Below are 17,607 nucleotides of genomic sequence, written 5' to 3' on the forward strand. Positions count from 1 at the left end.
GGCTACCTCTGGCGAGCACATGGAGGGCCGTGCGGCCCCCCAAAGAAATGCCACCCCACACCATGACTGACCCACCGCCAAACCGGTCATGCTGGAGGATGTTGCAGGCAGCAGAACGTTCTCCACGGCGTCTCCAGACTCTGTCACGTCTGTCACGTGCTCAGTGTGAACCTGCTTTCATCTGTGAAGAGCACAGGGCGCCAGTGGCGAATTTGCCAATCTTGGTGTTCTCTGGCAAATGCCAAACGTCCTGCACGGTGTTGGGCTGTAAGCACAACCCCCACCTGTGGATGTCGGGCCCTCATACCACCCTCATGGAGTCTGTTTCTGACCGTTTGAGCAGACACATGCACATTTGTGGCCTGCTGGAGGTCATTTTGCAGGGCTCTGGCAGTGCTTCTCCTGCTCCTCCTTGCACAAAGGCGGAGGTAGCGGTCCTGCTGCTGGGTTGTTGCCCTCCTACGGCCTCCTCCACGTCTCCTGATGTACTGGCCTGTCTCCTGGTAGCGCCTCCATGCTCTGGACACTACGCTGACAGACACAGCAAACCTTCTTGCAACAGCTCGCATTGATGTGCCATCCTGGATGAGCTGCACTACCTGAGCCACTTGTGTGGGTTGTAGACTCCGTCTCATGCTACCACTAGAGTGAAAGCACCGCCAGCATTCAAAAGTGACCAAAACATCAGCCAGGAAGCATAGGAACTGAGAAGTGGTCTGTGGTTACCACCTGCAGAACCACTCCTTTATTGGGGGTGTCTTGCTAATTGCCTATAATTTCCACCTGTTGTCTATTCCATTTGCACAACAGCATGTGAAATCTATTGTCAATCAGTGTTGCTTCCAAAGTGGACAGTTTGATTTCACAGAAGTGTGATTGACTTGGAGTTACATTGTGTTGTTTAAGTGTTCCCTTTATTTTTTTGAGCAGTATATTATTTATAACTGAATCATCTAAATAACACAAAGTCATAAATGACATCCTGTCAGCAAGTACTGTTCATTTTCACCTATCAATCAGTCATGGTTACCAAAACTGTACCTCCTAAAAATGTTCTCTGAATGAACGTGAAAAAGCCAGACATCAAGTTCTCCTCCCTTCAAACATGATCAGACCTCATGCATTCCTCTGTACTTCCCCTTCAGTCCAGTCCAGATACCACCAAATGTTCGCCCACAAACATAGAGCAGAAAATGTTCCAAAGCTCTGGCCCTGGGAGGTATAATGTTGGAGATGTCTGTCCAGATCAAGCTGAACCAAGGATCAAAAGGAATAAAATCTAGGAATATTGCTCTTGGCATGGTTCTGTCATCTGAGCTGGTAACTAAACTACGAGGAGGGGCGTGGGCCTGGAGAATGGAGGTCATGCCAGGTTGCTTGTGTAATCGTCACAAATCACACGGCTGGTGGTGACCGATGTGGGGCAGAAGCTCAGAGAAGACCTCCTCATCCATAACTGGACCACAAAACTGGTCACATAAGTCAGACTTGGTCAAAGAGGAGACACTCTTTTTTGTACAGCTGTTGGTCAAATCAAAAGTTTATTTGTCAATTGTGCCGAATACAACAGGTGTAGACCTTACAGTGAAATGCTTACTTACAGGCTATAAACAGGCTCTAAAAAAAAAGGTATTAGGTGAACAATAGATAAGTAAAGAAATAAAAACAACAGTAAAAAACACAGTGAAAAATAACAGTAGCGAGACTATATACAGTAGCGAGGCTATAACAGTAGCGAGGCTATATACAGTAGCGAGGCTATATACAGTAGCGAGGATATAACAGTAGCGAGGCTATAACAGTAGCGAGGCTATATACAGTAGCGAGGCTATATACAGTAGCGAAGCTATAACAGTAGCGAGGCTATATATACAGTAGCGAGGCTATATACAGTAGCGAGGCTATAACAGTAGCGAGGCTATAACAGTAGCGAGGCTATATACAGTAGCGAGGCTATATACAGTAGCGAGGCTATAACAGTAGCGAGGCTATAACAGTAGCGAGGCTATATACAGTAGCGAGGCTATATACAGTAGCGAGGCTATAACAGTAGCGAGGCTATAACAGTAGCGAGGCTATAACAGTAGCGAGGCTATATACAGTAGCGAGGCTATAACAGTAGCGAGGCTATATACAGTAGCAAGGCTATATACAGTAGCGAGGCTATATACAGTAGCGAGGCTATAACAGTAGCGAGGCTATAACAGTAGCGAGGCTATATACAGTAGCGAGGCTATATACAGTAGCGAGGCTATAACAGTAGCGAGGCTATAACAGTAGCGAGGCTATAACAGTAGCGAGGCTATATACAGTAGCGAGGCTATAACAGTAGCGAGGCTATAACAGTAGCGAGGCTATAACAGTAGCGAGGCTATATACAGTAGCGAGGCTATAACAGTAGCGAGGCTATATACAGTAGCAAGGCTATATACAGTAGCAAGGCTATAACAGTATTTTTAAATAAATTGATTTTTTATAGCTTTCTTTATATATTGTTTATTTTTTATTTTTTTATTATGAACACAACAAATACAAAAAAACTGAAATATACAAACAAGAGTACATAAACCTAACAGACAGGGGTATTACATATCAAGATTCATTTTCAATTTGTTAAATACTTTTATGGTGCGTATTGCTTTTTTGTTCTTACATTTACTGATCATTTCAAAATAATATTTCAATTCTATCTTAAATAATGTGAAGAAGGGTTTGTTCTTTGCCCACTTCATTTTATGGATAAAGAATCTTCCATGAAAGATAAACAAATGAACAATGAAAGTTAAATCAGGGTCCAAATCATTTGGATCAAAATAAAACATAATATCAGAGTCTCTCAGATTAACATTAATAGTTGTTTATTTTAAAATAAAAACTTCTAACTCAATCCAAAATCTTCTGACATAAGAACAGTCCCAAAATAAATGGTCAAGAGTTTCTGGATCACAACCACAAAATACACATTTGTTATCAATAGCTATGTTAAATCTGTGTATAATAAAGGTCTTTACAGGGTAGATTCTATGAATGAGTTTGTATGATACTTCTTTCACCTTATTAGATATACAATATTTACCAGATAACAATGAAACTTTGTTCCAGTTCACTTGTCCTAGGGCTGCATTCCAGTACATTTTAGCAGAGGGTATAGTAACATATTGACATAGTTTCCTTATATACATGTTATTACATTTATAGTTGAAAATGTCAATTCCTTCTAGCTGTATTGAGGCTACAAAATCCTCAGCAGTTGCACTTGGAGTATTGTTATATTCTCCTAAAAGAAGAATAGCACCTTTAGGGACAGCTCTAACAACAATGTGATACTCCTCGGGAGTGAATGTAACATTGTGTGTTCTAATAAATTCTGGATAATCATATAGTTGTCCATCATTATTCAATAATTGTTTAACCCACATAATGTTGTGGGTTAAATGCAAATAGTCCGGGTAGCCATTTGATTACCTGTTCAGGAGTCTGCTGTTGGTCAAGTTTGGTCATTTGAATAGAAATTCAGCCCTATATGTGAGAGGGGATTTTATGTCATCACTGTACATGTGGAGTACACAGAGTATCCCTTTTAAAGGATTGTGACATTCTGGGGACATGATCCCATCTAGTACATATTACAGATGGACACAATCTGAAATACATCTATTACAACATATGTAATAGGAGTGTCATTACACAGTATAGTGCTTTATAACCTGCCTTAAGTGTCCAGGCAACACAACTTTACTTCAGCCATAATGACTGCTCCTTGTGCTCATTTAACTGAACAAACACATAAACAACACAATATTTACTTGTTTTAATTTTCCTCAGTTGGATGTACATTTTATTTGAGACACTGAAATGTTCACCGATCTACCAGAATAATGAATCATAAGGAAATCAATTAATACCAGAACACATACTATCACATTTGTGTCTTCATGTTTGTAATTAAAACCATTCAATCACAAATGAGTATTTCTCACATTTAACATCATTCTAACACATATCACAACTCTTGAATGACAAGAGATTTAAGCTATCAAGTGACTTCCACAGTCCAGAGATCTTTAACACAGAAATAATTGGAGTGAAAGTAGAACATCTAAGCCATGTAGGATCCCCGGGGTCAGTCGGCCAGCTGGATCTCAGGTTTAAAGTTCTAGAAGGAACCAGCCAGGATGAGGATACGTGACCTCCTAAACTCCCCTCTGCACTTAGCTGGGGGGGAAAATCCGCCTCAACCCTATCATTCAACACCTCACCCCCAACACTGCCCACACGCCCCCGGGCGCTAAAGAGATCCTCTGGCTAACTGGACTGTTCCTTGGCTACACCAGGGTCATGTTCATTAGGGCATGCAGCGTTTTCCGTTTCAAAACATTCTGCAACACAAAACGAAAATGAGTGTTTCTTATTGGACAAGGAAGTACATTTTTTTGTCCACTTTCTTCTGTTTGGTGCCTAATGAACACAACCCTGAGTCATGATACCAACCACGGGAGGACTTAGCCTTCCTGGTGGGCCGTGGTGTTGAGGCCAAAGGCCTGGACCTCTGACTAGCTGCAAGGCTTGGACTCAATACACAAGACATTCACTACTGCTTTCTTTGGCTTCATTTGTATTGGCCAAGTCTCAAAAGAAAGCTGCATCAAATGACCCAGAATAACGACGTAGTGGCCACTGGGCATCGGACTTATTTGTTTTCTAGCTCCTAAAGTTAGCATATTTTATTGACATTTACTGTCACGTTCGTCGTAAGGATGGGACCAAGGCGCAGCGGGAATGTGTATGCTCATCTTCCTTTATTACGAAGAAAACCAAAACAAACACTTAAACAAAAACAACGCCGAAAAACAGTCCTGTAAGGCACACAGCTTACATACGGAACAACTACCCACAAATACCATGGACAAAACACCCCTATTAAATAGGGCCTTCAATTAGAGGCAACAAGAAACAGCTGCCTCCAATTGAAGGTCAAACCAATAAACTAAGCATAGAAATAGACGAACTAGACACAGACATAGAAATAGACTAACATAGAACATTGCCCAACAAACCCCGAAACACACTAAACAAACACCCCCTGCCACGCCCTGACCAAACTACAATAACAAACAACCCCTTTTACTGGTCAGGACGTGACATTTACACTGTTGATGATTTTCATTTTCAAATAAAAATGAACACACAACAGCATCAGCTCTGATTTGGAGTCATCAAGTACATCTGCTGTTAGTTCCATCCGTACCTTACATTTACCTTCTATGTTTACACTGAGCAGACATTAAAAACGGCAAACATCCGTTAAGCTTTTAGTGCAGTGGGCTAAATCAGGGTCACACAGAGGGTTTCTTGGCAGTCTTAAACACATCTACAAAAGTATCCACCTCACACACACGGCTATGGGCTAAAAATAAAAAACACCTGTACCATGTCAGATATAGAGTTGAAATGTATTCCATTTTGAGTTTGCATCCCAATATTACACTTTATATACACCACAGAAGACTGAAATATAACAAAACTGTGTGAAATAGAAACACCGGATTTTCTAAGTTTAAAAAATATATATGTTTATTAAGTATGAAATTATGAAAAATATGAATAACATTCCACCCATGAGGCCACTAGGTCATTTGACTTCAGGAAAGAGCTACTACCACATTATACCACATAAAACCCAGAGGAACAGGCCAATACGTCCCATGTTAAACATACAAACACAATCCTATAGACACAGGCCTTCTGCTGGTTTCACTCCGCCTGCCTACGTTCTCCACCAGTGTCACCTGTTGAATGGTAAAGACAGACACTGTCGCATTGTGTCAACGCTAACCAAGGGAAGTGATTACGGGGGGCCTTGAAACTGTCTTGTGCCAGAGTAAGAAGGGAGAGGATAGTGAATGCTACAACACGCCACAGAAAATAATTGTTAGAGCATGTTCTACCGCTCAGACTTCAAATGAATGCTAGACAGATGCTCCTTTCAGCGCTAGTAGGTTGCTGGTAGTGATGACAAACGCTGCCTGGTTAAGGCTTATTTGTGCACTGCCCATCATAGTGGAGTCAACCAGCTAAAAATAAAGACTGCGCAATGTTGCTCTCAGCTCGACCCAAGAACAACCAACAACCAAAGGTTAGCAGGGTGGATAAAAGGGAGGATAGGACAAAATGCCTTTCAATAGCTTCAACAACAACAGTGTATTGTATATGCATGTGATAAAGAGTGCCTTTGATAGCCTGATACCTGGTACAGAGGCCTGTTAAAGTGGTCTGGTACAGAGGTCTGTTAAAGTGGTCTGGTACAGAGGCCTGTTGAGGTGGTCTGGTACAGAGGCCTGTTAAAGTGGTCTGGTTTAGAGGTCTGTTAAAGTGGTCTGGTACAGAGGTCTGTTAAAGTGGTCTGGTACAGAGGCCTGTTAAAGTGGTCTGGTACAGAGGCCTGTTCAAGTGGTCTGGTACAGAGGCCTGTTAAAGTGGTCTGGTACAGAGGCCTGTTAAAGTGGTCTGGTACAGAGGTCTGTTAAAGTGGTCTGGTACAGAGGCCTGTTAAGGTGGTCTGGTACAGAGGCCTGTTGAGGTGGTCTGGTACAGAGGCCTGTTAAAGTGGTCTGGTACAGAGGCCTGTTAAAGTGGTCTGGTACAGAGGTCTGTTAAAGTGGTCTGGTACAGAGGCCTGTTAAAGTGGTCTGGTACAGAGGCAAGTTACAGTGAATGAAGATCAGTGAGGCCTGGGGATGTCTGTGAGTCTCCAGACCGGCTAACACTCTAGGTCTTAAAATAGAGTGGAGAATTCTCTGTCCCCCTCCCCTGACCCATTGTAGGGCTATTTCTGGCCACAGGGGGTACCAGCTCCAAACACTTTAGCACCTGTTGCTACCCTCCAGCAACCAACCATGCCCTGCACAAGCCTCTGTGTCCAGCCATGCTCCCCTGACCCTGGGATGTGTTGTTGTCAGCTACATGTCATCCATGTTTGTTATAAGCCCGGGAATGAACCAAAGAAACTCTATATCAAATAAATGTTCTTATTTTTTTCCTTCACTTTTTTGGAATACGAGTTGGGCCTAACTTCTCTACTTTTACAGTCTATAATGATCATCCACAGAATGACTTGTCTCTTATGTCATGTTATCGATGACACTAGATCAGTGTCACATGGGTTTGACAGTCATGTGTGGATCAGAGTATTCCATCCATGGAGATGAATAGTGTGGTTAATAATCAGGTGGATCTCTTGGTAATGAGAGTGTATTTTAGATAGTGATGCTGCTCCTCTCTGGTGGAAATCCCCTGGCCCGGTGTAAAGGTTGCCTGAAACTCCCCGTGGCCCAGAGTAAATCCACAGGGTTCAGAGGACACTAAAGACCCAGCGGGCTAATCGTGTTAACGCTAATTTAATTTACCTCTGCTCCCTGGTGGTGCAGCAAGCACAGCAGAACTTCATCTGGAGGTTTTACACTGATATTAGATGTATATGAGAGCACATGCTCACACACGCTTGCACGCACTCGTACGCATGCACACACACACGCTTGCTCACATGGACAAGACACTGCAATCGAAGCAGGATGTTTACAGTGCCTTGCGAAAGTATTCACCCCCTTGGCATTTTTACTATTTTGTTTTATTACAACCTGGACTTAAAATAGATTTTTTTGGGGGTTGTATCATTTGATTTACACAACATGCCTACCACTTTGAAGATGCATAATATTTTTATTGTGAAACAAATAAGAAATATGACAAAAAAAGAAGAAAACTTGAGCTTGCATAACTATTCAACCCCCCAAAGTCAATACTTTGTTGAGCCACCTTTTGCCGCAATTACAGCTGCAAGTCTCTTGGGGTATGTCTCTATAAGCTTGGCACATCTAGCCACTGGGATTTTTTCCCATTCTTCAAGGTAAAACTGCTCCAGCTCCTTCAAGTTGGATGGGTTCCTGCTGGTGTACAGCAATCTTTAAGTCATTCCACAGATTCTCAATTGGATTGAGGTCTGGGCTTTGACTAGGCCATTCCAAGACATTTAAATGTTTCCCCTTATTAAACCACTCAAGTGTTGCTTTAGCAGTATGTTTAGGGTCATTGACCTGCTGGAAGGTGAACCTCCGTCCCAGCCTCAAATCTCTGGAACACTGAAACAGGTTTCCCTCAAGACTTTCCCTGTATTTAGCGCCATCCATTATTCCTTCAATCCTGACCATTTTCCCAGTCCCTGCCGACGAAAAACATCCCCAACGCATGATGCTGCCACCACCATGCTTCACTGTGGGGATGGTGTTCTCGGGGTGATGAGAGGTGTTGGGTTTGTGTCAGACATAGCATTGTCCAATTTTAGTCTCATCTGACCAGAGTACCTTCTTCCATATGTTTGGGGAGTCTCCCACATGCCATTTGTCGAACACCAAACGTGTTTGCTTATTTATTTCTTTAAGCAATGGCTTTTTTCTGGCCACTCTTCCGTAAAGCCCAGCTCTGTGTAGTGTACGGCTTAAAGTGGTCCTATGGACAGATACTCCAATCTCCGCTGTGCAGCTCCTTCAGGGTTATCTTTGGTCTCTTTGTTGCCTCTCTGAATAATGCCCTGCTTGCCTGGTCCGTGAGTCTCTTGGCAGGTTTGTTGTGGTGCCATATTCTTTCCATTTTTTAATAATGGATTTAATGGTGCTCCGTGGGATGTTCAAAGTTTCTGATATTTTTTTATAACTCAACCCTGACTTGTACTTCTCCACAATTTTGTCCCTGACCAGTTTGGAGAGCTCTTTGGTCTTCATGGTACCGCTTGCTTGGAGGTGCTGGTGTTGCAGACTGGGGCCTTTCAGAACAGGTGTATATATACTGAGATCATGTGACAGATCATTTGACACTGAGATTGCACACAGGTGGACTTTATTTAACTAATTATGTGACTTCTGAAGGTAATTGGTTGCACCAGATCTTATTTAGAGGTTTCATAGGGGTGAATACATATGCATGCACCACTTTTCTGTTTTTTATTTTTTTGAATTTTTTAAAACAAGTTATGTTTTTCCATTTCACTTCACCAATTTAGACTATTTTGTGTATGTCCATTACATGAAATCCAAATAAAAATCAATTTAAATTACAGGTTGTAATGCAACAATATAGGAAAAACACCAAGGGGGTGAATACTTTTGCAAGGCACTGTATGTGCAATCTTTACATACCTGAGAGTACTAGAGAATATACTGTAATGTATTGCATACTTTTGTTACACGATACAAATGTACTGTAATGTACTACATACTGTTCGTACACTATACAAATATACTGTATTGTATGTTGCATACACTATTCAAATGACTGACAGTGCTTTGAAGGTTAGATTCTCTTTATTCTCTGTTATCTGGCCCCCAGTGACCCCTGAACCAACTAAGTTTATGAACTTCATGCACCTCCTCTACAGTACTTGTTAATGAATGAAGTAGTTAGTCCGGATATGGCCCCCATAATAATGGAGCATGCAGCCATACCAGGGCATAACAGGGCTAAGAACTGGTACTTTCACAGTATTGATTGAGAGAGATGAATCTGCCACCAGTATCAGGATGATTGTAACATTCCTTCCGTTGGGGTGCATCAGTGAGATAATGAACTGCTATAGTTGAGGCGTGACACAGAACTTCCCCCAGCCCTGGCCACTAAAGCCTGGAGAACATCAGGGCGTGTCTCACCCGTCCCCAAAAGCCCAGAGCCTACATCATCATCGGCAGCTCTACCCGCAGCATTCTGACTGGAAGTGCTGCCTGTTGCCGGTCGGAATGTTTCTCCAAACTGAAATACGGTTGCCTGGCAACAGGCTCAACGAGGACAGACACATGGTCCGGGTGACAGACGTCCTGGGGTTCATATCAGAAGGTTCGCCTGGCGCCTTGGGGGGTTAATTTAGAGAGTGTGGGGGTACGGGGGCTGATGCAAACTACAGTAACCACATCCAGAGGCAACAGGCACGAAGTCCCTCTCTCTCTCTCTCTCTCTCTCTGATCTATATTCTACAGCTCCATGCTGGATGTAAGCTAGAGGGTGTGGATGATTAGGAGGGGAGGTGTTAAGTCCAGATGTATTTTCTAAAGCTCTATATTCTGGGTGGGCTAGAGGGTCCGATCTATTTTCTACAGCTCTATATTATGCTGGGCTATACACTAAGTGTACAAGACATTAGGAACACCTGCGCATTCCATGTCATAGACTGACCAGGTGAAAGCTATGATCCCTTACTGAGGTCACTTGTTAAATCCACATCAATCAAATCAAGTTTCTATTGTCACATGCTTCGTTAACAGTGAAATGCTTACAATCAGTGTACATTTAAGGGGAGGAGACAGGTTAAAGAAGGATTTTTAAGCCTTGAGACAATTGAGACATGGATTGTGTATGTGTGTCATTCAGAGGGTGAATGGGCAAGACAAAAGATGTAATTGTCTTTCACAGTAGGTTGGTGGCACCTTACTTGGGGAGGACGGGCTTGTGGTAATGGTTGGAGTGGAGTAAGTGGAATGTTATCAAATACATCAAACAAATGGTTTCCATGTGTTTGATGCCATTCCATTTGCCCCATTCCAGCCATTATCATGAGCCGTCCTCCCCTCAGCAGCCTCCACTGGTGCCTTTGAATGGGGAATGGTAGTAGGTGCCAGGCGAACCAGTTTGAGTGTGTCAAGAACTACAACGCTGCTGGGTTTTCCACGCTCAACAGTTCCCTGTGTGAGTCCATGCCCAGATGAAATTAGGCTGTTATGAGGGTAAAAGGGGGTGCACCTCAATATTAGGAAGGTGTTCCTAAGGTTTCGTACACTCAGCATATGCAGCGTATTGAGGATCTATGTTCTACAGCTCTATATTATGCTGGGCTATATGTAGGCTAGAGGGTGAGGATCTATTTTCTACAGCTCTATATTATTCTGGGCTATATGTAGGCTAGAGGATGAGGATCTATTTTCTACAGCTCTATATAATAGGCTATATGTAGGCTGGAGGGTGAGGATGATTAGGGAGGTGTTAACAAGTCTGAAGCAGCTACTCAAGAGGCCGCTGACAAACCACATGACACTCAATGATGCATTCCAAATAAGGGAAAGGGGATACCTGGTCAGTTGTACAACTGAATGCATTCAACCAAAATGTGTCTTCCACATAGGGATGCAACATTCAGGAGTTCTCGTCAAATAGAAATGTAATACACAGAGTGGGCGCTCTCTTCAAGGTGAGAATTAGGCCTGCTCTTTACTTTGTATTTCTATGAGCAACTTTCTGAAAATGGAGCGGATTTTCTGACCCTATAACCCCTTCTAATTGTTGCAACAGAATGTAATGGTCCTTGGGGTATGTTGGTTGTAGTGGTGGTCTGATACCGGTAAAGAAGAAGACAAGTCCAATGTCCTATCAGTAGCTGTGGTAGCCAAGCAACAAGCCAGTATCAGGTATAACTGCCATGCTGGGAACACACTACTGCTGGTTGTTTTCACTGTCTTAGGTGTACATTCCTGTCCAGCCTCAGACAGCCCCCCATGCCTCAGACCAGTTGGCCTACTTCACTAAATGGATGCAGGAGTGATTATGAGAGTGTTTTGGCCGCTCTGAGTGCATTCCAAACAGCCCTCTCAGTCACCCTCTAACATCTTGATTCAGAATAAGGACCCGTCTAGCCTCATGATAGTTGTGATATAGCCATCTTGGAGAAGCAGGTGGTCTCATCTCAGAGTTCTTCCTGGTCAGGTCACATGATCAGAAAACATTCCTTGGCCCAATCATCACACTCATATTCGTGTACATACCTTAAACACATTTAAACTCCAATACACAGGGCACACAAGCTCTCTCCATACGTACAAACCCATACATAGACTCCAGACGAAAGGGCAAACCAATTGTCAACTTGTGTCAAAAATGGAGACACAGAGTTCATGCCATTTTACAGTTAAAGAACGTTCGAAGGACTACTGGACCGGGGCTGTTTTTAGGGATAAATCTTATAAGGATTTCATGGCTTAAAGGCTAAGCTGGCCAATGTCACAGGCCACAGTGTAATCACTCTTGGTGACGTGGTTCTGGATGCTAGGAGCTGGCCGATGGAGGGCATGTCCGGGTGGTAATTCCACAGAAGGGGGGCGAGGACCATGAGGATCATTCTGAGGACACTGTGGAGTGGCACGGGAGGGGGGGGGGGGGGGGGGGGGCGCTACTGTCCCAGCAGTCCTGTCACTGATCCACAGAGACTCACCAAGTGACCGACCTTGAGGCTGAGGGGACTGAGGGGCTTGTCCAAGAGGGGGAGGAGGGGTCGGGTGTCCCCACTGCCAGCACTGGAGGGATGCCCCGGGCCCCCAATGGGGGACACAGAGGGAAAGAGTGCCCGTGTCACCCCATATCTCCTCACACTTCAGGTCAGGCCAAAAGCATTCTGTTTAGTGTTACTTCTCTGATTAGTAGGGAAAGGAAAGGGGGATACCTAGTCAGTTGTTCAAATGAATTACTTCAACTGAAATGTGTCTTCCGCATTTAACCCAACCCCTCTGAATCAGAGAGGTGCGAGGGGATGCCTTAATAGACATCCACGTCACCCACGCCAGGGGAACTTGCTCAGGGGCAGAATGACAGATTTTTACCTTGTCAGCTCAGGGATTCGATCCAGAAAGTATTATGGTATTAAACAGTCAGGAACACAGGACAATACAGCAATCAACTGTTAACACTTATCTGCCACTGACGTCAATGCATAAATCATCCAAAATCAGGATTCTGCTTTAAGTAAGAGAAGAGAAAATGGTCCAGTTAGCACAACAGGAAGACAAGACCAACCCTGGTCTGAATGAGCAGTACAGTGTCTGAGCACCACTCCTGGTTAAACAGGTGGCCTGTAGAAATAGCCATTAACATTGTCAGGATAACAAGTATCTCTTTGTAGCAGTGATGAATCCAATTAAAGGATCCATGTCATTTATAACCATTGCAGTAATATAATTTGATGATGACATACAATAGCCTAACTGAACATGACAGTGTGGAATTTCCATCTGGACGCGGAAATCTCTTAACCAGTGTATCACTCCAACACTTCCGCTACAGTACAATACTCTTAGTCGTTACCACTACTGTTTCCATGGGCTTTGAAGGACCTCATGCATACCAAGGAAACAACATTTACTGGCAACCATTTTGTTAAATACGGGCAACATCCCCACAGTTCAGTTTTACAGTGTAATCTAGGCGATGCTAAAGTAGGCTAATGCTAACCTCGTTAGCCCAGGGAAACTTCCTGTCAGTCCTTCTCCACTCATATGAACAAGCCATCCACAGGAACAACAACATCACCCTACAGTAGCGCTCCATGGAATCAGTGTTACACACTAACAAACCTAGCTATGGGAGGACGGGCTCATTGTAATGGCTGGAATGGGATAAATGGAACGGTATCAAACACAGACATTCCCATTCCAGCCATTACAACGAACCCCTTCTATAGCTCTTCCAACCAGCCTCCTCTGATAGAATTAGCAACCTTGCTTTGCTATTCAACGCTACATAGCTAGCCACCCACGCTGCTGGACCAGACTAGGCCCAAGCTAAGCTAGCAGAGGTTGTGACTAGAGCTACGACCGGAGCATTTTAACTAACCCTAACCCTTTTCCTAACCTTAACCTAAGTCTCCTAACCTGCCACGTTAATTCTCCTAACCTGCTGTATAAATTTTCCTAACCTGTTACGAAAAAGTAACTTTCAGCCGTAGCTGTAGTCCCTCTAGTCAGAACCGCTAGCAGGGTCTGTGTTCTCCCGCTCTGGCCTCCTCCCTCCTCCGGCCCCGCCTGACTCGATAATGCATGTCCCTATAAGGCCAGCTGCTGGGAATAAATGGTCAATGTGACAGTGCAGGGTGACAGCAGCTGTGAAGGCAATGTGGCTAAAGGGTAGTGCTGGGTCTGGGGAGGGGTGGAAGGAGGCCGGGGGGAGGGGAGGGGAGAGGGATGGGGGACCTATAGTGGACGGTGTCCAGTTACGGGACGCCTGCCTTCCAATCCTAGACATCTGACAGCAGGCTGGGATTGGGATAGGAAAGCATGTTGCCCTGGTGCTGAGCGGAGCCCAAGGACGGACAAGGGTAACAGGAAGAAACTGTTTTACTTTCGAGAGATCCCTCCACCACATTTCTAGAGAGAGGCTGATCTGGATGTAATCTGGGCATTTTATTTAAACACAAAAGCAGATAAAGCTATGGACAATACATGTAATCACTTGAAAATACAAGTATGTTATATATATTAATCAATCCAGTAAAATGTAAAGCTAATCAGTCAATAGATAAAAGTATCAAACATGTCCCTATCACATCGACTTGTCAGCAAGGACAGAGAGAGGGAGAGACATTCTAAGAAAGGGAAAGAGAGAGGGGGGAGAGAAATGTAAGAAAGGGAGACAAAGTGAGAGCGAGAGAGAGAGAGAAAGGAATCAAAGAAAGCGAGACAGAGGGAGAGAGAGTGATACAGTGAGGGAATGCAAGCTTTTCTCTCTAGTACAGTCTGAGACGTTCCATCAGCTGGTGCCATACTTTAGGACGGCTGACACACCGTCACCAAGCCAAAAGCTTCTGGTTTATTAAAGTCACACCGACTGTGTGTGTGTGTGACCAATAAAGATCTCGATGAGGCTTAATAAAGAAATATATGCACACACAGTAAAAATAACAAGAGAATACAAGATGTGCCAAGTTGGCACCATTTAAAATGTGTTTTTCTAAAAAGATGACACCTTAAAATATTCTGTCCTGATTGAACCCAGCGTTCTACCACATTTAATTTTAAACCCTTTTAAATAGTGCTGCAGGGTAGCAGAGAGAAAGGGACACGGGTGACTATACTCATGCCTGTGTCCAGGTGACCGCCACTGTTTGAAGGACCCCTGCATGTCCTAGCTTAAACTACAACACCATTTTTTTTTTACAAAAACTACATTTCTACAGTACCTTCTCTGTCCCTATAAACCCACACAACTGACTGACAGAAGAATCCATCTGCATAGTTGCTAAAAGCCCGAAGAGTAAGACAGTTTAGTCCACTGAAAAGAATGTCTGGAAGTATCGGCATAGAGATCTCAGACTTTTCCAGTTTGAATACAAATAAAGTATGTAGGATCAGTCAAAATGGATCCAGTGTGTGTGTCTACAAGCCAGCAAATTGACTGGACAATGAAAGCATGCAGACAGCCAAGACATCCAACCCAACCATGCCAAGTCTCATACATTTGATACATGAGCTGTACCCCAGGACATGTACAGTCCAGTACTGTAGTCTTCCAATGACCAAAAGCCCTAATAAGCCTATAAACACACACCCATTCAAAATCTGTTTATATCGACATCCCCAAAGACATATAAAAGGATAGATAAGGTGTGAGGCTCCTTACCTGCTAAGGCCAGGACCAGCAAGCTGAAGAAGCAGCAGATTGACACTATACCCTTCATGATGGCTGCCAGGAGAACTCTGATAGCCTCACAGACTATATATACCAAGGTAAGAAAGTCAAAGGGTATGAGGTAGAACAGGGGGCGGGACAGAGCGAGAAAGAGAGATGGCCGTTGGGTGGAGGGTGTGTGTGTGGTAGGCATCAAGGTGTGTGTGTGTGTGTGTGGCAGGCAACACGGGCGTGAGAGCTGCCACACAGGGCCTTGCGCGTAGCGGCAGCTGACTATCTCTCGTTTAGATAGACAGGCAGTTTGGGCACTGAGGTCAACACATAGGGACAGAGGTTTAACAGTTCCTTGTCAAATCATTCCTCAATTATATTATACAATGGTATATGGATTACAATAGCATGTAATATTAGATGGTGTACAAACTGGGACTGCTGATACATTCATATGGTTGAATGAGTGGTAAAATCAACTCATTTACATTCTACACCCACTGAGCAAATTATGATCTTTTACAATTTAGGGATAATTAAAATAATAATTACGATAAACCATATTCACAAATTACACCCATTATTTGATCAACATGAAAATGGAACAAGCAACAACGCCTTGTCAACAACAGAATGCAATTAGCAAGTACTGTAGCTGTGACAGTTGTATCACTTTTACTACACAAACCATTCACAATAAATCATTTTCATTTAACGAGGATGATTCTGGCGTTGAAATGAGCTGTCGAACGAACTCTAGGCCTGTTAAAAAGAAAGAATTATGTCCATTTGGATGCCATGTTTGGGGGTTATCAATCATAAATGTGACAGAGCTTGACTGTGTGTGTGTGTGTGTGTGTGTGTGTGTGTGTGTGTGTGTGTGTGTGTGTGTGTGTGTGTGTGTGTTGGCTGGCACAGCAAGACCACAGTCACCCTGGCTCTCCAAAACAGTGTGATGGGGGCTTAGTACTTTATCACAGTCAACCAGACACTGTGGTGAAAATAATCTCACAACAACTCAGTCGGAAGTAATGTCTAACCACAAATGAATCCTCAAATATGCAGGGTTTAAAATGTTACTTCAAAATGTATTAAAGCCAAAGAGTGGTTCATGACCGATTTCATTTTTGCTCTGTACAGTACAGTGCCTTCTGAAACTGTAGAAGATGGTGGGATTTAGTTTGACCATGGCAGTTTGGTGCTGGTTAGATGTAATTGTTGTATCACAGGAGGAAATGCATGAACGTGTCTTATGCAGGAACATCTCTTTCTTGAGGACTTAGGGTACACATTCACCCTCCCTGTTAAATAGAGTGCAGACTTAGAGTGTGAGGGCTCCACTCTGTACACCACCAGGCATTGGGCAGAGGTAGCAGACAACTAACATATCAAATCAAATGTTATTTGTCACATGAGCCGAATACAACAGGTGTAAACCTTACAGTGAAATGCTTACTTACAAGCCCCTAATCAACAATGCAGCTTAAAAAATACGGATAAGAATAAGAAATAAAAGTAACAAGTAATTAAAGAGCAGGAGTAAAATAACAATAGCGAGACTATATAGAGGGGGATACTGGTACAGAGTCAATGTGCGGGGGCATCGGTTAGTTGAGGTAATATGTACATGTAGGTGGAGTTATTAAAGTGACAATGCATAGATGATAACAACAGAGGGTAGCAGCGGTGTAAACAGGGTCGGGGGCAATGCAAATAGTCTGGGTAGCCATTTGATTAGGTGTTCAGGAGTCTTATGGCTTGGGGGTAGGAGCTGTTTAGAAGCCTCTTGGAAAATAAAGGAGACGCCACTCTAGAAGCTCAGATGCAAAAATATTTATGTCCAACGTTTCGACAGACAAGCTGTCTTCATCAGACAAGCCGTCTTGGACCTAGACCTGGCGGTCCGGTACCGCTTGCTGTGCGGTAGCAGAGAGAACAGTCTATGACTAGGGTGAATGGAGTCTTTGACAATTTTTAGGGCCTTCCTCTGATACCGCCTGGTATAGAGGTCCTGGATGGCCCAAGTGATGTACTGGGCCGTTCACACTACCCTCTGTAGTGCCTTGCGTCGAAGGCCGAGCAGTTGCCATACCAGGCATTGATGCAACCAGTCAGGATACTCTCGATGGTGCAGCTGTAGAACCTTTTGAGGATCTGAGGACCCATGCCAAATCTTTTCAGTCTCCT

General features: G+C 43.6%; 1 protein-coding gene across 1 annotated transcript in view; it reads right to left on the minus strand.

Moving 5' to 3' along the window:
* LOC106601888 (sarcalumenin) overlaps positions 1 to 15,527 on the minus strand; it is a 36,305-nt gene extending 20,778 nt beyond the window's left edge. Inside the window, exon 1 of the mRNA XM_045715641.2 lies at positions 15,421 to 15,527. Coding sequence (XP_045571597.1) covers positions 15,421 to 15,478 — 58 coding nt within the window. The 5' untranslated portion in view covers positions 15,479 to 15,527. The remainder of the gene's footprint in view (positions 1 to 15,420) is intronic.
* Between the last annotated feature and the right edge of the window lie 2,080 nt (positions 15,528 to 17,607).

This window comes from Salmo salar, chromosome 03 (assembly GCF_965601325.2).
Source record: "Salmo salar chromosome 03, fSalSal1, whole genome shotgun sequence".
Classification (NCBI taxonomy): Eukaryota; Metazoa; Chordata; class Actinopteri; order Salmoniformes; family Salmonidae; genus Salmo; species Salmo salar.